The sequence below is a fragment of the Agelaius phoeniceus genome, chromosome 1, assembly GCF_051311805.1.
Source record: "Agelaius phoeniceus isolate bAgePho1 chromosome 1, bAgePho1.hap1, whole genome shotgun sequence".
In the NCBI taxonomy this organism is placed as follows: Eukaryota; Metazoa; Chordata; class Aves; order Passeriformes; family Icteridae; genus Agelaius; species Agelaius phoeniceus.
In genome coordinates, this window is record NC_135265.1 from 93,186,199 (window position 1) to 93,207,635 (window position 21,437).

Genomic DNA, 21,437 nt, shown 5'->3' on the forward strand with positions numbered 1-21,437 from the left:
TTTATAAAGATTTGTTGGACTATGGCAAGACAAAAATGTGCATGCCACTTAGCACTGCCCAGATGGCTATTTGGTGCAGCAAATACTTTCACACTCAGAGAAACTATCTGTGCTTGGTATTAAGCAATGACATCCAAGCTAGACTGATGACCTGAACCAGGCCTTAGCCCCAGAGCTGCACTATAGAACAAATGCAGCCATTAGTGTGGTCCCTCAAAAATTTCAAACTCTGTTGGGATGACACAAATTGATGGAGACTACTCTCCACTAGGGGAAGGTGACACTTTATGCTGGCACTGGACTCAGATCCATCTTGAACTAAGGTTTTGACTTTACTGTCTGTGATAACTCAGAATTCTGAGGTTGAATATTAGTGAATCTAATGCCCAGTGGCAGTCCAATAAAACTTCAAAAGGCAATCCATGCTCCTACTGCCAATTCCTGACTGCCAACAGCTTTTGCACAGGCCTTATCAACATTCATAATTACATAAGCAAACCAACGTGTGGGGGTTTCTTAACCAGCAAAACATTGGCATATTAACAAGTATTTCATTTACCAGACACACCTCTCCCAAATGCCAAGTAACAGAGAGTTAGAAGATAAAGAATGAATTTTTTTCCCCACCTCTTACTCCCTCACCCCTACTAAACATTACCTGGCACTTGGATTTGAAACAGAGAAATATCTCCTTTTGTTATACTTGTGTATAGAAGTACAATACCCTGCATTAGCATCCTGAAACAGTGATGTGGAATTTTTAAGTTCACTATCATATCCTTAACTTCTCTGTGAAGAAAGAAGGCAAAAAGGAGCCTATTTGTGTTCATTGCTGCCAGCTGTTAGCTTAGTGCCATGGTAACAACAATAAGATAGCACAGCCTTTTTTTCTACTTGTCACTCACTGAAGAAGGGCTCCACGAAGTGCCACCACAGCCTTGTACCAGTAAAAATCTGCACTAAATAAATGAGTGTTATTTATTAAATGGAGCTAACCAGTATTCCTGGAAACTGACAGTTGCAATGACAGCAGAAAGTTTTGGTTACCAGAAGGCCAATGTAGCCTTAGTTCACTGACTTCTCTCACCTACAACCAGTTTCAGTCAGTTACCAACATGGAAGCAGACATAAAGGACACTTGTTCTCCCTCATCTTCAGGAATTATATTTGACAATTTTGATGTGCACAGTTACAGCAAGGAAACTGAAAAAGCCATGTGCCCAACAAGGTCAAACAGGTCAGACTTTGTGCCTGAGATCATCTTTTCACCAACCTGAATTCCATTTTTGCTACTGTGACTACTCATGACATGAACTGGGAGAAAAGTGCTCCCTGTTTTGTAGGGAATCTAGCAATGCTTCAAATACTGGTTGGGAAATCTGCTGAACAGGCAAGGTTGCTAAATGGTTTTGGCTGGTTTATGCATACCTTTGTTAATTAATCAGCATGGTCATGAAGTCAGCATGACCTCTCCAGAATGACTGCTGTAATTATAGGCAGTTTTCTAGTGACTCTTATCATTACAAGATTCTAAATGTGAGGTTTTTCAAAGGCAGAAAAGCAACATAAGCACATGCTATCCAGATTCCAACAAGGATCACAGAATGTTACAGAAAGACTTGGATGGTTTTTGAATCCTCTATTGTTGTAACTACTCTCAACAAGAATGTCAGTGGAGCCAGTGCAATGAACTTTGACTCCAGTAACATCAGGAATATATTAACATTTCTACTCTGAAGACCTAGAAAAAGTTTATGACAAATAATTTTTTGCACACAACTGCTTGATGTAAAACCAATTCCTAAAGTTGCTACAAATCTTAAAATAAGCAGTTGTCTTGAAATAAGCAGTTATCTTGCAATAAGCAGTACTTTTACCTTGTTTCTGTCCTGGGTATCCACTTCTCCAGGTGCCATATGTTTTAACAACAAAGCTAAACATTTTGGACTTTTGTGACGTGTAGTTAAATGCAATGGTGTCATATCCTCCAAGTCCTTCTGCATCCAGTTCCCTCTACGAGCCAGCAAAAGTTTCATGAAGCGGTAATTTCCCTGGGTAAAGAAAAATACCAGAAATTTATGTCAGTTTATCAAAGCAAATTATGATACTTAGATATATATATTTTTTTTATTTTTTTTTTTACTATACTGCACTGCCTGAAAAAGCTTGAAGCAAAACAGCTCAAAGCTTTGGAAACATCTAATGAAGATTTTTTTTTTAACATGAACAATTTTTTTGTAACATTTTGTTAACTCTTCATTTTTAGGTCTCTCATGCTACTCGGTTTTAGATATATATATATATATACCATTAGCAGAATAAGACAGGGTTCATCAATACCAAGAAATCTGTAATATTATCAGTTTCATAACTGTTTAGCCTCAGTAAAAATAATGTAAAAACCGAAATAAGATCATTTCATGCTGGCTTCAGCAAGGCAAACAGTTATCAGATGAAGAATAAAACTAAACATGAAGAAAGAATATAATTTTCAAAACGAAAGTAAGAAAAATAACCAGGAATTATTCAGAAAGATAACATGTACTTATCTGAATACACAGTAAATATATGCAGAAGTGATTGTTTCTTACATTTTTAAAATTGAGAACTGTATGAGTTTTGGTCTACAGTATATATAATAAATGGATGGGACAGCTAGCTCTACAACACATTGAAAATACTTCACACTAGGACTTGCACAAGGTTTTCACTATGTCTTCGAAAGAAATAACATAGCAATGCTTCTTTAATACAAATATAAAAAAATGATATAATAAATGAGGGTGGTTCCCAAAAAACCCAATCTGGATTTATTTCTCAAATCACTGAAGAAGCCAGTGAAAAATTAGACATGAACATGCAATCATGAAGAAGCTGTACTTATTTAGTAGCACAGGCAGCCTTGACTTGCTACTACCCTTTGCTTGAAAGTTATTTTCCATATAGGAGAGATGCTACATACAACATTTTCATGCTTCCACTTCCCAAAGTCTATGGGTTTATCAAATCACCTTCAGCAGTTAGGTTGCAATCGAGGACCAGCAACTGGAGCAATAACTCATTAAAGCAAAACATCTGCACCTGCCTTCAGCCATCATGATTTAAACACCCCAGCTCTTTTCACACTGTAACTTTTAACATTTCTTAAAGTGAAAGAAGTGTCTTAATTTTGCTCACTGTCTCCCAATTTTTTCCCAAGATACTAGTTTTTGCCAATTTCCCATATAGATCATTAACTGTAACTATAATGAAAACAGAAAGCTCAAAAGAGAAGATAAATTCTACTAATTCTCCTCCACTCAGGGAAAAGCTGGAGCATTTGATGAAGCTTTAGCAGACAATGTACACAGGAAAGGTGACACTCAAATCAATAGAAGTCAAGTCTTTGGATTCTTCTGCTTATGAAACTACCTGCAAATTAACATACTTCAGTCTGCTACAATTCTTTTACAAATTCTGCATGTTAGCTTAGTTCCCTTAGGCTGTCTTTGGAAAAACAATGAAAAAAGGCAACCAAGTAGACAAGGGCAAGGAGTGCTAATGAACGGGGGCACTTTGGTATCTCGTAAGGCTCAGAATTCCAAAGTGTTTTTGTCAGCAGAATGGTAGGATGGAGACAGGCCAAAGGATTCCAGAGGCTTCCACAGTATCCAGTGCGAGAGCATAAAAAATATACAGATTTCATTTTTCAAAGCAGCCATAAACATTGGAAGGACATACTTTACAAAAGTTACTGTTCTGTTTTTTGTCTAATAGCAATGGAAGACATGAGCTTTACAGATGCAGAATGGATTTCACCAGGTACGGCCAAAATAAATGAATGTGACTTTTTTTCCTGCTACACTATTTCATTTTAAAATACAAATCAAGGAAAGCAAATCATGAATGAGCTCAGACAAAATTACTTCATCCTGCTTCTACCTTTTATTGTTACTAGTCCTTGCTGGTCAGTGACAGCTCACAAGAAAAGTCTGCCACAGAGCCTACCACAGACCTGCCTGAACATGCAAACTTCCCTTGCCAGAGACAGCATGGCTACCACAGCATTCCCAGTGAGAAGTGACCAAATACATCTTTTTCTTCTGCTGGGTGTCAGGGAAAGCACAACCTCAGGATTTTGTCCCTGCAGAACACAGACTCTGTGTACCAAGCATACTCCGAAGTACAGGGGCAGAACAGCGCAATGTCTGCAGGGCTCCTAAACCACAGAGAACACACTCAGAATTAATTCATGATAAATTTGGGGTGGAGCTAGGGAGAGTAATAATACTCCTCATTATTACCATTACACTGTACAGGCAAATATGAGAAAAATTTACAAAAGTCATTAAAAAAGAAAAATTAAAACTAGCAAAAAAATCTAAGTGTATCATGATGTGGTTGGCAATTAAACTGGGGGAGGAAAATATTTAATATCTTAAGAGAATATTAGTCTTGGAAGAAATATAGCTGCTTTTCTCCATCACAGAGGATAATATATTTGTTGCCTTCAATATTTCCTGTACACAGTGCATGCATACCCATGAGAGAAAAAAAAATTGTTTTTGTCTTGTTGATGGGTACTTATTGGAAGATTTACAAGTATATTCTGCTTTTTGAATGAATTCCACGGCAAAGAAGACTGAAAGTTAAAATAATGCATAAAACTAAGGAAACATGCCCTTTTATTATTAGAATTTCTCTCCCTATACTGTATTTTATATTTGCTATTACACATTTTTCCATCAGTTACTACTACATTATTCTCTTGCATGCTTAGCCAACAAATCCCTCTCCTTAGCAAATGAATTTATAATAAATCCCTTCATTCTGAAACACAAAAGATTCTGTTTCTTCCAAGTGATTTAAGATTTTTTAACATTACCACAGAAAACACCTGTACTTACATTACTTATCTGAATTATCTTATTCATGGTTTTGCTTCTGACTACTGTTCTTTTCTTTAGTAACACAATGAATTTTACTGTCTTCCTTTCATTTGTTAGAAAACAATATTGCCCTTTTTAATGACAATGGAAAATTTCCCCACCTTCAATTGATTACTACTTAGGTTTGTAAGTATGGAATGTATCAACATGCCTTGAAGGCAGATGTAATTGAGGTCTTATTAGGTGGAGGGAGGGAATCCTTAATTTGAAAAGCCAATTCCTCCATTTTTATAAAGTTTTTGTGTATAAAAAGTCTTTAAGTTGGCTAGGTTTTTACTCATAAATAATGCACTTGACTGGCCTAAACATTGCTGGGCAGCATGAAGCTCTCTGAGTCAGTCCATGATCTCTTACCATTGATAGTGACTCAAAATTTATACTACTATAAACAGAAAACATCATGAGGAAACAGGATTAAATACTTGTACAGAAAACTTGGTTTCTGGCAGCCAAAATTTACCATTCCAATGCTAATTCTTAATTTTCCTTTAGATTCTATTAAAATTTTTTGAAAATAAAATACTTGGATCTGCAAACTATCAGAGAACATCTGATTTCAACATAATCAGAAGAAATACCTCTGCTATTTCAAAAATTCAGACACAGGTACTAGTAGAACACATTTTTTGGTAGACAACTCAATAAGCAACCATGGCTCTGCCATCAAGTAATGACTTCAAAGGAAAGTTCTGGACTCCAAGCTAAGCAGTCAGAAAAACTTTCTGAACATTTTAATGGAGAAGAGAGTTATGGAAGAAGTATTTCAGTCAAAACCAATGAGTTTGCCAGATTTTAGATTATCTCTGAAATTGAAAAAAATATGCCCAAAATTGCAAGCTGGGTCATTAAAAAAAGCTGTCTAGTATATTCAATATGATTCTGCTGCCAGGGAAAGGTTTCAGTGGAAAATCACTGGTAAATTTTTCTACCTACTTTTCTGGGTCTAGAAGAAAATGTGCTTATTTCTTTATTAATCTAAAGCAGCTTTTTCAACCTATTTCCTCTCCCTGGCTTGTTGAGGAAGTGTAGTGAGAGAGCAGCTGGGTGGGCATCTGTCAAACAGCCACAGTCAGGCTGTCCCATATGGTCACCTAAGTCAAAGGCTGAAGAAAAAATGAGCTCTGTTCAGTGGGGCTGTGATTCTAATCACAGGTTGATGCTGAAATTTCTGGTTGTATTGCCACTGCACTAAAAACATTGGCCTCACACTTCACTTCTTTCCACTCTGTATAGCCCACAGAGTCCTGCTCCGAGTCACACAGTGCCACATGCCCCTCTTTCAAACTTCCTCAGAAGTACTTTTCACAGCAAATTTTCAGTGTTTCACAAGCATACAAACTTGCTTTAAAGAGTACATCTGGGTTCTAGCTAGAAACATTCTGCTGATGTGCAACAGAGGTCTGTGAAAATTTATTTCCATTCTCATCCCACTATTTCTTGGTGAGTTAACTTGGTCATTAGATTAAGCTGTGTGCTTATACACTGACTAACCACTTTTCCTACCCTGTAGTGTGGGTACATCTCTGACACAAAACTTTTCATATTCAGGTTTTAAAAACACACTGCATAGATAAATACAGCACAACATAAATAAACACAACATCTTTTACAAAGGGAGAAACTGAGCTGTACAAGGTAAGGCTAAGAGGAATACTGCATCTCTCCAAGCACATCAAAAGCACACCCACAGTTAGGCTACCATCCCCTCATCATCAGTGGGATAAAAGGGGACAATGCACACAGAAAAATTGCTTATTTCCCTATTAATTGCTGAGACCACATTTTCAAAAGCTGTAACAATTCTAATCCACATGAAGTACTTAACACGACTTGAAGGACTGATCTGTAATGATTTACAATGTAGAGCACATGAGCTGACAATGGTTACAGTACAGCTAGGCTTGAATTTTGGAATACCCACAGTGGGCCTGTGAAGATTTAGGGCACTGTAAGGGTTGCTAGAGGAACTGGGGAAAAAGCAGCCTAGCATCTCTATACAACCTCCTGGTAAAAACAGCAGGGGTCATAAAAAAGAATGCCAAGCTGTTAAACCGTGAAGATGCTACTTTGGCTCCACTCCAAAATTACATACCTGCTTTCCCAGCACTGGGAACAGACAGACCAAAAGAGCACAAACCCTTACAAAGGAGGTGGTTTTCAAGGGCTTTTCACTGCTGACAGTCATAAGCACTGAAGATGCAGTCAGGGCATACTCTTGCAGAACAGAAAGCCTTAGAAATATTTACAGATGAACCACAAATTAGAACTGAAGGTTGAAATTGACCCTCTGGATTAGTAAATCCATCCTCTAGCACCATAGGGAGCAAGAACATCTAATCCTTTTCAAAAATTCCTAGCGATTTCTTTTAAGTGGAATTACAGTGTTCAGGATTTTCTCCTCCCAGTTCTCTGTTTCAGACTCAGGCTTTTAGGTTTTATTTCTTGTTTGGATTTTCTTTTTTTTTTTTAAGCCAACACACAATTTCATTCTTCTACCCATGAAAATACAGTGTGGCTTTTAAAATCTAAACAAGCATTGGGGTTTTTATCTCAGTAACAAAGGATAAACCCTACACTGCCCTCAAAAAATCATCAGCTCTCTGCACTCATTCTAGTTGGAACTCTTCTATTTTGAACACAAGTAAGCACAGATTACAGGGCTACCTGAGGGGGTCCCACAAAGTACCCTACTGAGTCCCAATGACACTTGTCTATTCTAGTGCATATATCTTGTCAGATATACCCAAAACTGCATTTCTCCCAAAAATGAAGTACATTTTCCAAACAGCACATTACATCCTTCTCAGTCATGTTTCAAATAATAAATTTATAATCCATAGAATAAATCATTAGGTGCATTGTCTGTTGTTGCCCCCTACCCACCCCCTGGGACTTGCATTTTGGACTATAATGTTTCTAATAATTTCAATTACTTTCAGTATCCCTATTCTTTTGATATCCTAGCCACTGCCATCCTCTCTTTGACTTATAATCATGCCTAACACTGTGCCAACTCTTAAGTATACTTCAAAAAAGTACTACTCATAAGTTTGCTCATGAAAAATACTGACTAATATCAGATTCAAGTGCAACTATCAAGGAATTCCAACACATGCCTTCTGATCTTATAGCTCATATTTCAGGTCTATCTGTTTTCAGTTCATTATCAAATAATAATTCACCATTCTCTTACATTTTGTGTCCTAATTTCTAATTAAGCTTGCAATTTTCCATCTAGCATCACAGTTAATATTTTTGTACAGGCTAAAAAGGCAAACTATTGAATTTATTTCTATGAAATGAGCTAACTAAATATCCAGTTACTCTTAAAGAACCTACTGCTGACAGAAGGTGCTCATTTTACCCAATTTTCTATTTCTGCATACATATTTATCCCCATATAATTTCAAATTCTTATATGCTTCTGAGGTCAAATAGGCTGCCTCTCTCAGCTACTTCCTTCTTAAAACATTTCTTACCACTATTTTAAAGTGTTATTGAATACCATAAATTCTGTAATGTCACAATTCCTAAAGAATGATTCATTGATTAAAATTCATTTGCACCTTATCCCTTGCTGTTTCTGTACTCACGAGATGAAATTTACCAAAAATCAGGCATTAACCACTGACCACAGCTCCTGCAGTAACTAAACCTGGTCAGCAAATGTGCAGGGAAGTGGTAAAACAGAGGCTCCACCAAATCAGAAGCACAAAGGTCAGCCTATTGAAAGGGGTGTGTTTGAGGACTGCAGCGCAGCAAGTCTACCAACCACGGCAGAAAGGATTTCAGAGATCTGATAATTATACATCTCTGCCATAGGTTAATATTTTATTAGCTCATTAAATTTTGATTGTTGAAATATATTCATTATTAATTAAGAAGCACTTATGTAAGATATTTTAGCAAAATTTTCTTAGCAATCTTTTGTGCATTTAGCAATCAATAGATCGTCTTCAGAGGAATGTAATATATAATTCTGTTACTTTTACTCTTTCACAAACAGAACAGCACAAAATTATTACAGTTAAATTAATTGTAAAGATAAAACATCTAATACCACACCAATCATAACACAGGCAGTGATTATACAGCTATTAGATTATTAATATTTAAGTACAATACTAATTATGTTTTAAGCTTTCTTTAATCTCCCAAATAGTATTTAAGAAAGTAGAGCTTGAATATATATATAACAGCATCTTGAGAACAGAAAAACTAATTATATCAAGGGTTATAGTGTACATATTCACTCATGTAGCTTTTACATTTGCTTTAGACCCAGATTAAGAACTGCTAATGTACATTAAAATTTAGCACACCAGGCCAGTCATCTCCTTTTTCCAGAGAAGCACATTCTGTCCCAAGTATGTAAATAAATAAATAAATAAATAAAACTCAAAACAGATTGCTATGATCTTTTAATAGTCAGATTAGATTAGTTAAGCCTTTTAAACCCAGGACTCCTTAGAAGCTGGAGTCAAGAGTTAACCATTGCTTGTGCCTGAAACACAAAAATGTCTACACTTTTTTAATAGCAGCACATCAGTTTCTAAAGCCAGTAGAATTCTATACCTTTACAAATACTAAATAATATTGTAACACAGACACTCATGGAGGTAAAACATGCACAATGTGAAATTATTTCAGATTTTGCCTTAAAAACCCAGGCAGAACAGATCAGCCACTTGGCCCTGCATTAACACGTTTCACCAACAGATTAGCACAGATGCTAAAGCCAAAGTTGAGAACAGTTCCTTGCTGTCAGATGCTTTCAAGAAGCAGTGAAAGTCAAAAAACTTGAACTCCTTAATTGCTAGCTAAGCCTCTGAAAGACAAATACATCCATGAGGTTTCTCTTTAAAACCAAAATGGTAACTGAATTTAACCTGCTTACCTTCACAGAGTAGAAAGTGCTCTTTGATCTACTCCCTCTTACAGAAGATAATCTTACTGTATACACAAACATGCTCACTCTCTCTCCAGTGAGGAGGTGCTGAAGAGAGGATGCTTTACCTTACAAATAAACTTTGCACAACATAACAAATTTTCAAACCCCAAATATTTTAATGACCTTGGAAAGGAAAGGGGCTGTTCACATGGTTTCTTTAGAGGTTGTTTCATCTTTTAGCATCTCTTTGAGAAGAGGCACATTCTAAGAATGTCAGAAACCACTTCGAATGATGTGGACTTCTGTCACCAACACCTACCAGTTTCAGTAGCTTTTCAGGAAACAAACTAAATACTTAGAAAAACAGAATCTGTTATATCATACTTCTAATTTGATATCTGGAACAGACTACTGTTCCAAAAGTAACTGAAATCCATACATCAAAAGGAGTATTTTGATATGCTTATATTATCAGCAACTTGCCAGAAATCTCATAAGAATTTTTCAGAAGAAAACCTACTAAGAGAGGCTAGCAAGTAGATACATGAATTTAATTGCAAATAAGAATTATTTGGATTTATAAATTAGCACTTGTGTTTTGAAATCTTACCTATGCATGAAATACTAGAGCTTCTTGTTTTCTAATATACTGAAACTGAATTCATATAGCTTATAGCTGGTTACAACAGCTATAAGCTCTGTAAAAGCCACCCTTTACTGTATATGACTGCACCATTCTTACACTCCTTGAGTATCAGTAAATTTGTTTACTGAAAAAAAAACCAAGTCAACATAGCTACTTAGAACCCCAGTTTCTAGTTAAAATTAGTAAAGTTACCATCAAAATATCAGGCTGCCTCTCTGATTATCACTAACTAAAGGTTAACTCCTTGATTAACAAAGTAACTGAAAAATGAAAGTAAGAGAAAATCTTTAGGATTACTGTTTTAGGCATAACCCTTAGCAGTCATCCATTGGACTATAGCTTTGGAAAAAAAAGATCTGCAAACTCTTTATTACCTCTGGATGGTAAGGATGATGCCATGCCTTCTCTCTAACAAACCACTGGTGGATTTAAATATGTAATGCTCTGCTAACCCCTTCAAGTCAACCATGACAAAAACATCACTGATTTTTGACATTGGGTTTAATCTCGCGAAGTACCCTTTTAGCAACTTTGTTAGCAGCATTCTAGACTCAAAAGTAAAACACTCAACTGGAGAAAATCTCCCAGACAGCTGAACAGAAACCTTATTTACCACTTTTCAAGCTGAAAGTGTTCATCTGTCTGGCAAAGCATCTTAGGCAATACATCAGCGAAGAACATCAGCACGACTTGAGGCCAGCTCTGACTATCAGACATTTTGACTGAAAGCAAGGCAGTGTCTCAACTACAAGCAATTCTCCCTAAAGCCTCTTGCAAGATTGGCTTTACTCTCTTGGTTTCCATAGGAATAGACAGAACTATCAAGTGGCACACAGTTAAAGAACACAAGAGAGAAGACAGCGGACCAGTGCTGTAAAAGCCAAGGTAAAACTGTTTCCCAGCATAGGCTGAAAGAAAATAGGTGTTTGTATCTTCTAGCCTTTGACCTCCTTTATCCATGGCCTGTGTACATGTTGCTCCTTTGTAGTGTTCTCAGCTCTTCAGCAATAAATGTTATGGTCAACCTATTGAAATTAGTGGCTTTCATGTAAAAAACACTTCAAGGATGAAAATGCAATTAGCATTCTCATTTCCAGTTGATCTCTTCCACTGTTACTGAACTTGTTTTCCTGTAGTGTTCTTTTGAAGTCACTCAGGCAGAAGTACCCACAACACACAATCTCTGGGGATTTACAACAAAGCCTGAGATGCATCATCCATATTTACAGGATCACTGCCCACCTCTTCATAAAGAAACAAACACTAAGCTTTCAAAAAATACTTTATTTCAAAAAACACTGATTTGAAAGATTTGTCAGAAAGTACTGACTCCCTCCTCCCCAAAAATACAAGTACTAGAAAATAGTTACTACATTCATGTTCTTCATCTTAATGGCTTTGAGTTGCATTGTCTTGAAGTAAGAGCACTGTAAGAAAACATATCCCTGAAACAGATGTATGCCTTTAAAAAATCTAATAAAAATGTTACAAATCACAGTATAATCCATGACAGCATTCTACCTGAAAACAAGTCTAAATAACAGCCATCAGTCCAGTCCAAGTCTTTTTATCCTACCTTTTTGCAGTGCTATTTCATTCTGGAAGCAAACTAATTGCCATTACTACTAAGCATCACTCTGACTAGTACTGTGTCACTACTGCCTTGTACTTCTTAATTGCACCCCTCTATGTGCATGTCAAGTCCTTACAGACTGCTGGAAGCAACAACGCTTGCAAAGTGAAAACGTTGCATATATGCTCAATTTTGAGCACAGCTTCACAGAATTTTTTGTTATTATTTGAACTGCTGTTTTATCTGCAGATAAAAGCATGCCTTTTATGTGATTTAAATATATTTCAAACATATTAAGCCCTATAACAAACTGCTGTATGAAATAATTGCAAATCTACCTATCAATTTCCATTGGACAAGAAAAGGTCTCCAGCCACAGTGAAATCTCCAGAACTGTTACAGAAGTAGACAGACAATCCATATTGAAAACAACCAGCAATAAAGGTAGGTTTACTCTTAATTTAAATAATTATTCAGACACTTCAGGCTACTTTTACATATGGCAAAATTTAATAGTTTCTATAGATACTGCAGTGATGTTTGCTATTCAAAATGAAGTCATAATCTATTTAAATACTGGTAGATAAATCAAAGCCTTCATAATCTACTCAAACTGCATCCTAGCAGTAATAAAAGTGCTAGATTTATTTATCTTTGTTTGGACTAGAGGCAGATAAAATAACAGCTCAAGGTTGGTGTTGCAAAGCCTTCCCAAATCCACACCATATTAACCATGGTGAAAAACACATCCTTTGTGTATAACTCCATCTATGTTTAAATGTTCCCATCATAAAGCTGAACACACAGAGATTATGTTAATAACAAAAATCAGTTAATATTTCAGCAAAAACTATTCCTCATTAATAAAAACTGGTAGCATACTTCCTTAATCCTTCATTAATAAAAAAAAAAGTGTAACAAAAGACAGCTCCAAACCGCTCCACAAAGAAACAAGAAAATTTAGAATCTTAACAGACAAGTTAAATTAATTTTGTATTTTATGAAATGCTGACATTAGCTGTTGCTTTTCAGGCAGCAACAGAATTTGCTTATGCAGTTCATACGTATCAATTTTGACTTAAGTGTGATTCACTTAATTCTCTTTAATCAACAATTTAACCAACTGTTTACAGACAAAGAGAGAGACAAATGAAAGATTAGTGCTCCTGGAGTTTGTGGCTGGCCATAAGATCTGAATTTATTTTTCAAATACCTGCTATAGCAGTAGGCTTGCATGCTGAAGACATCCTATCTAGTATCCTATTGATTCAAATGACAAGCCTGAGCATCAGATTAAGGATGTGTCAGACACCTGATAGAAGATTCCTGGAGATTTCAGCAGAAAGGTGCCCTGTTTCAAAATGATCTATTGCTGGTACTTCATGTATTGAAGCGTATGTGGGTATATTTAACAGAAAACTAATTTGCCTGAAGTTAGAATAACATTTATAATCAGTGAAAACAAATATCTTCCCTTTTTACTGCAAAATAGCTGGGAAAAGACACCTTATTCCACCAGAAATCACCCTACAGTCCACAAAACGGGACTAAACCAAACTGATGAGCTAATAATAGTGGAAGTTCTGTTTTAATTTGTCAGTGCCAAATCTGGATACAAAGAAGCAAGTGGTTCCTCAGTCCCAACAACAATATTTATTCTCATAACCATTAAAGATCACTTGTGGGGTCAGCTGCAGAGGGGCAATTAATGCAAGAATGATGTTTTAGAAAGGACACTCAGACAGGGAAATGTCTTTGTCTGCAAAGGTACTTTTTAAGGTACAGACTTGGCAGCAGACATCAATGTCCTGGGAGAAGAGCTGGACAAGTCTCTTGTGCACCGAGGGACGCCACAATGCTAAACACACTCAAGGAACAACAATAAGTGAAACAAAATTAATTCTATTCATATCTCAAGTGTAACTCTCCAAGTACTGCAAGCACCACGTTTAAAAAGAAAATACCATTTTTAAGATGCAACCATTATCTTGAAGAACAAATGATAGAGAAATTTTCACCTGTCCTTTGAACAAAGCAAAATGAGAGAGAGGAAGCAGCTGTTTGACAACAGTATGTAGGAGACAACCAGCAGCTGAAACCAGGATAATTAAGTCAATTTAAAAGAGCCAAATATCAAGCAATATGGAACAATGTTCTTACAGAAAAAGCACTGCTCATGCCTGAACAAATTACTTGTCTTTGCTGGGCATATTTATATCATGTTCAGTTCTAGTTGGTCTTTGCAATAAAATCTCTGAGTTGAAGTTATGCACCAATACTTTTTCAGACTTAAGTACTCATTTAGGGTGTTTTTTTTTTACAACAGGATCACTTTATCTACTCACTCTTGGTAACTGAGAATCTTCAAAAATTATTACAAATTATTTTATTTGTTCATAGTAACCTGAAAAAATATTGCTATGGAAGAGGCTTTAGCAAAGATCAGAAAAAGTAACAATAGGTGAGTCCAGAAGCTTTTCCAAATTTTACTAACGAAAGTATGCACTGAACTCAATAGATGAAAATAAAGTAATTCTACCAGCTGGCTGCACAGATATTTAAGATATCATTCCATATGCTATGCAGAATTAGTTCCTTTTCCCTGGGAAACACAACACAAGCAGAGCTCCTCAATGTTCTGCCACCATGGTTTGCACTTAAACGATATTTGCAAAATCTTTTAGACAATCACTGCAGTTGGAGGCATTCCTTTTCTTATTATTTTAGTGAAATCTCATATTCAAATTTCAAGTGCTCAAGAGCAAGACTGCTCAAGAGAGGGACAAGGATGATAATACAATATATATTCTGGGCCTGACAATATCCTCCTTGGATTATTTCAAGTACAGAAAGCATGGTAGCAAAATACATAAACCCAAGTGGAGGAAAGGAGGAGAGTTACCAGAGCAAGAAGTGAAATAGAGATGCAAAGAAGTAAAATTACATCAAGTTTGAAAATGGGAGAGAGTGGTTTGTACAATGAAAATAAATTGATTTTGTAAATGAAAATAGCTGTGATATTGCTGGAGCAAAAGAGAAAGAAAACATCATCAATAACGATGTTTGAGCCGAAGAAAAAAATGGGAAAAACTGGGGAAACCACAGATCACTGTCATGGCAAGGAAGCTGTCTGGGAAAAAATACTGGGTAAAGATTTTCATACCAAGTGTTTGATAATACTCTAGAAATTAAGATACTGAATTATGACACTCTTTTCATCACAATGGATAAAACAAAAGATGGAACTTTCCAAAAAAAATCAGGGAAATTGATAGATTTTTAATAAGGTAAATATAAGGTAAATATAAGGTAAATATATAATTTAAAAAAAAAGTAAATAAATAGGCCTGGGCTTGCTCATTTTACCACAGTGTATCTACACTGAAGACAACCACACAGTGCAGAAATGCTGGGTCAGCTTCATGGATATTATGGATACTGAAGCCAACCAGGCCACAGTAGCACAATACTTCTCCTCTAGCTCAGCAACCTTCAGCACACTTCAAGCTGTGAGAGTAGGCTATGATGCCACTTCTTCATCTGTCCATCCTGTAGCTCACAGCACAAGGTTAAATGTGCTTAAATCAGGTTAGTCAGACTCAAAAATAAATATCAAGATCATAAAGTCCAAGTTGGGGAAGCAATGAAACAAAGCAGAGAAAGAGAAGTCATGAGAACTGGATTATCAGAAAATAAATTACAGAGGTACAGTACCTGTCAGATAAGTAATTGCAAACCCAAAAATTATTCAACACACATGAATTCAGGCTCTCACACAAAGATGGGTGTTTGAGCATGGCAGTTAATCTCAAAGGGATAAAACCCCCGTGATTCCTGATACATAATGCCACTGAAATGTGATAACAGACAATCCGTTCAAGATTTTTGCCACTGGAATACTTACACTATTGTACTAATCTATGAAGATAAACCTGAGATGAAGGATAGGTTTGCCAGTATTTACAGCAGACCACCAGTAAAAACCATGTTGCAAGTCCAGATGACCATCAATAAGTGCTGCAGGGGAGAGAGGGGAGCAGCGGGGGAATCAATCCAAATTAAAACACCAATAGTATAACCACTGCTTCAGAATAAATGACCAAACACATAAGAAAAAACATCTGAGAGTTTTGAGATACCTAGAAGTCCATTAAAAAAAAAGAAAAGAAGAAAAATATATCATTTTCTTTTGTTAAATTAACTGATGCAAAATAAAGAGCTTTATTCCACTATCTAAAAACCTTGCTATTTCCAGATCTGTTATACAGATAACTATGGCCAAGTACTGCAGATCTCAAGGCAAATGTGTTACTTAGAGAAGGGGAATCCTGGCATGGTTACAGTTAAGACTTGCTTACAAGTAAGTGGCAGAATAAGATGACAAGTAAAGAAACAACTATTTCAGTAATTTTATAAGCAAATCCTTCATTAAAATGTAGTCCTATTATTTATTCTGGTAAGGTAAATATTAGCACATCTGAGACATAAAATTACATGTTCTACCAGCATAACGGGTCTTTCATTAGATTTATCTTATTTAGAACAATAGAAATCTTTCTCCAAGAAACAGGCAGAAAGCAAAGATCAAAAACAACAATAAGAAAATGCAGACAAAATTCAACCGATGATTTTGAAGTCCAGTGCAGGACTGGGTTGTAATAATTAGTCTACTTACTTTGAAACAACTACTTATATCTCAAAAAATATACTATTATCAGACTGTATTGTCAGTATTATCAGACTGACATATCTTTACAAGGAAATATTAAAATAAAATATTTTATTTCCTTACAACTTCTATTAAGTGATTCCTTCCTTTGATGGATATTTTCTTCCCCCATGTCATAATCTTTTGCATTTATATTCCCTATCTGAGTAGTTAACTGGCTTTTTCTCGAGACATAAAACCAGTCTGATCTGGTATAACACTGCCAAATCTGTTTCACACAAATTCTGCCTGTCTCAGAGAGAGCGAGAGAGTGCACACCACGCATCCTCATTAACTAGAAAGATATGTAATTAAACAAGAAAGGGTTAAAGCCTATGTTAGCCTATTCTACTTTTCTATCTGTTACTTTTTAAAAAGCTTTCATATGTCTTCTTTCCTTGTTTCTGAAAGCTAACCATTCCTTCTTCCTTTCAGGCAAGCTGACATTTGACAGCTTAACATAGCTGACAGGGTTACCCAACAGCTCACCCTCCCTATTCTCAATCCAATTAGACCTCTAATCCTCCAGATGAAAGGCCCAACTACTCACGTTCCTCATGACAACGACAGCTATTGATTATTTGTCACTACAGCTAACACCTTCTCTGTCGAGGCCACTCTGACAGAAGCAAACCTACCAAATTAGACAGCACTTTATCTGCCCTGGAGGCCAAATGGCACAACAAGTAAAGGCTAATAAATGGTATAAAAATGAACAAATCATAACATTATGACAGGTTGATCGTTGCCAGCAGCTTCACAGCTCAAGCTTGATGCTCTGTTAGACCTGTTCCTTCTCTTTTCTCTTCGACTCCTGCACCAACTTTGACTGAATTAAAGGCCAGAACAATTAAGGCATTTGACCAGCAAAGATAAGCTAGGATAGAAGTATCATCAAGGGACACGAATGTCAATAGCAGACTACCGTTTGTCAATAAAAACATTCCAGAGATGCAAATGCTCATGACTCTGCTCTCCACTAGGCTGTACTGACTCCCTTTGTACAGGGCTCCTCGAAAACCCAGGCAGACACTCCGGGAAAATTAACCCCAGAAAACCAAGCTTGAGCTGGGAAACATTGAGGCAAGGATCTGCACCACTGGAAAAGGGATCCCAATACCGTGCTAGGTGACAGAGAGATGTTACAGTCGTTATTCCATTTAATATCTACTCTTTTTTTTTCTTTGTAGCAGAGTGATAGAAACCAGGACTACATAATTTGAATTTATCATTATAAATTTGCTTCAATTGTTTTTTCTAGGACAACATGCAGTTATCTAGTGACACAGGACCTCACAAGTCACATCACTCTGAGGCAAATTGAAACCATTTATTATTCTCAGGGTGGTACTATCCAAAACCAGTGAGACTGGAGGCACAGTCCCTAAAATGAGGCTGTTTGCTACAGCAAATGATAGAAGAGAACATTAAAAAACCCCCAAATAAAACACAACAACCACAGGAATATTATTAAAATCAGGCAGCCAAAAGAATAATGCAGGAAAAATACACAAGTTATTTAAACAGTTAAAAAGCAATTGATACTGCCCTGCCAAAATTAATTTACTGGTTATTCAACTATGCTAAAAGGAGTATGCTTTTCAGCAAGGGATTCCTATGCTTCTGGAAGTACTTAATAAGAGAAAAATATCATTAAATCAATTTACATGCAAATTTAATTTAAGGTTTTAGTTAAAGACATAAAACATGAATATCTGCTGTTCTCCTTTAACTGAGGAATGTGCTCTTGCTCAAAATACAGGTTGCAAAGATATAGGAAACTACTATGCAAGTGCAAGACAGTATTAATTTAAGAAATCTAAACAATCTGAAAAGACCTATTCAGTAAAAAAAAATCAAAATATGTAGTATTTTATTGTTTTAACTTTTTAGGCTTACAAAATATTTCTGGGAGTGAATACGTATTTATTAATAGTTTCAACCAGACACAGATGATTTAACACTTTACTTATGGGCAGTACAACACAAAATATAGATATTTAAGTAAGTAGTTTGGCAAACAGATCTTTTATGACTATAGCCTGAAGAAAATTTGAACTTGAGGACATTTTGGTAAGTTGGCTCTCACAAAACTCAAGCAAACCTACAAATAAAATTTGAAACAGTAGATGACATTTCTATGAATAAATATTAATTATTACTATTCCACTCTAAAATGTACTCCAAACATAATAAATCACTGCAAAGAGGAGATAAATATTGTAATTTTCAAATCCACAGAGAAACATTTAGTAGATAGTTTTATTTACATTTTACACATTTCAAATAGCCGCTTGTCCTTTCAAAAAGGAGACCAATTCAGAATTCCTAATGCTAATGCTGAGCCCCACAGAAGCCCCTGTGTAAAGGAGACCTACAGAGGTGCAACTGGCCTGACCCAAGCCTCCACCCCAGGGAAGATGGAGCAAACTGTTCCCAAACTGCCATTCATGTACAGGCACTTATGCCTATGCTGGTGACAGTGAGCACACAGTGATCTCAGAAGCTGCTCAGGTTTTCCAGGACCAAAAACTCCTTTATTGTTTATATTACAAACTTCCTACTTATCCCAGGTTGTAGTCACTGCTATGGTTTGTTCTCATTTAGCAGACTCTCATTCCTTTTAACACATACCTTGATTAAAGAGAAATGGAGCACATATCATTCTCCCAATTTGCTTTATTAAAAAAAAAAAAAAACCAAAACACAACAATGTTGTGCTAGAGGACTAGGTGGTGGCAAATAGTGAAGAAAAATTCCTGTTCTTAACACCTAATCTTAGCAAAATCTGTAAATGTCTTAAGACATTTACACTAATGAACTAATGAACATTGATGCATATTCTGTATAAAACTACAGAAGGATATTCTCAACGCTATTCTCCGGATTCAAACAGTGAGAAATGGGGAATAACAATCTTCTGTATCCCTGTCTGTCTGCAAGAAGTGGAGAGAAAAGAGAAATTTAGACTTACTAGCCCAGTGAGCTGTGTACCTGTTATCACTTGGGACTTTTCTGCTGCAAGCCTTATTTATACTTGGTTTAAGATCACAATTATTGATAAGTGAGAATCTTTTCCACTATTACAAGACAAAATCAGAAATGGTACACCATTGTATTTTTCAAGCTGTGTTCCAGATGTGCCTCCTTGAGAATCATACTGAACGTCCCTTACACAAAGCAAGAACTAATCCACACATCTTCCCAAATACCTTAGATGCATTTATTCTTTCTTCTGTGTTTAGATTATGTTTACAACCTCACAATTAAAATAAAATCCTTGAATACTACAAAAATAAAAACTGGATACTACAATGATGGCTGCCAGTCAAAAACTGTCCCAGGCAACTGGAGACCAACCCTTCAAATGCATGTCAAAGGGAACACACCCCACTCAGTCCATCCCTTTCCATGCAAATATACTCTACTACTGGGTAGACTGTTGGGGTAAATACTCCACACATGCTCCTATTGCAAACCCTCTCCTTAAACATCCTCCATCCTCCTTCAGCTTTTACTTCTACTACTCTAAATGAGGGAAAATACCATTTTGGTATTCCAACTGGAAGTAGAACCATTTTGACTACAGCAGGCTATAGAGCAACTCTGTCATATTTATAGAATAATTCATTTTAGCATCTCAGACAGCTTTATTTGTTTTCTTTCACCAGCCAATCCTAAACACAGACAGTAACAGACGCTATGTTTTCTGGTTAGCCATGCAGTAACTCCTTTGATGTGTAAAATGTCTGCTGGAAAGTAGCTATAGTCAGGGAGGTAGCAACAAATTGCAAGCAATACTTTCAAACATGTTTTACCAGAGTAAGTTAGTTTAGTAACCAACTGCTACTAAAATAATTTAAAAATCAACTCTACAAGTGCCATTGACTGTAGACATTCATACCATATTTATCAGTGAAATTTGTATACAAACCAAGTTTGATCTTACAGTTAGTCTGAAATTCTGATCTTGAACTTCAAGTCAAAAGAATACTTTGGCACGTGAAAATTTTTGCATAACCTTGTCTTAAAATATGGTTTCATGCTAACATAAAACCAGTGAGAAATCAGATTCAGATGTCTTAGTATCTGCTGTGCAACTGAAAACTAACATGTAGAACAGTATTTCCAGAGTTTTATCTTCTGCAGAGAAAAGAATTAAAATGTGGATTCTAACCCACACTTTGACAGTAGAGACAGACAATTGTTGGATACCATATGATTATAGCAGTTTAACACTTAACGAGGAAACAATGTGCACGTTCTTGCCTTGTTACAAGACATGACAAAGTGTGCAAGCTGAAAATGCACTGCCTTGAATATATGAGAATAGCATATCAGTCTTGCAAAGTACTGCCCAAACTTTAATCTGAATCAAGACACAGCAGAGGCAAATGGAAGTATTAATGAAATCTAAAGAACAGTCAAAAGAATTAGGAGAGACATACAAGATCCTGAAAGAGAGTCACAGCAGCAATTTATCACACACAGAAAAACACCAATTTTAAAAGGGCTCCCATCCTTCCTGAACTCAAATAGGATGCTAAAATTCTTACCTATGGTTTGAGAATATTTTTCATTATGTCACTGTGATTTAGGAAATTCCAGTCTTGCAAAGTCTCTGTTTTATTGCTCATTCTCAGCAGTGACAGCACAACTTTCTTGGGGAGTGTACTGTGAATCAGATCTCT

General features: G+C 36.1%; 1 protein-coding gene across 3 annotated transcripts in view; it reads right to left on the minus strand.

The window, feature by feature from the left end:
• The window catches only part of INVS (inversin), an 84,580-nt gene that overhangs the window by 46,224 nt on the left and 16,919 nt on the right, over window positions 1-21,437 (minus strand). For all 3 annotated transcript variants that reach the window (XM_077183383.1, XM_054629548.2, XM_077183372.1), the window contains one exon: window positions 1,878-2,051. In XM_077183383.1, the coding sequence (XP_077039498.1) occupies window positions 1,878-2,051 (174 nt within the window). The remainder of the gene's footprint in view (window positions 1-1,877; window positions 2,052-21,437) is intronic.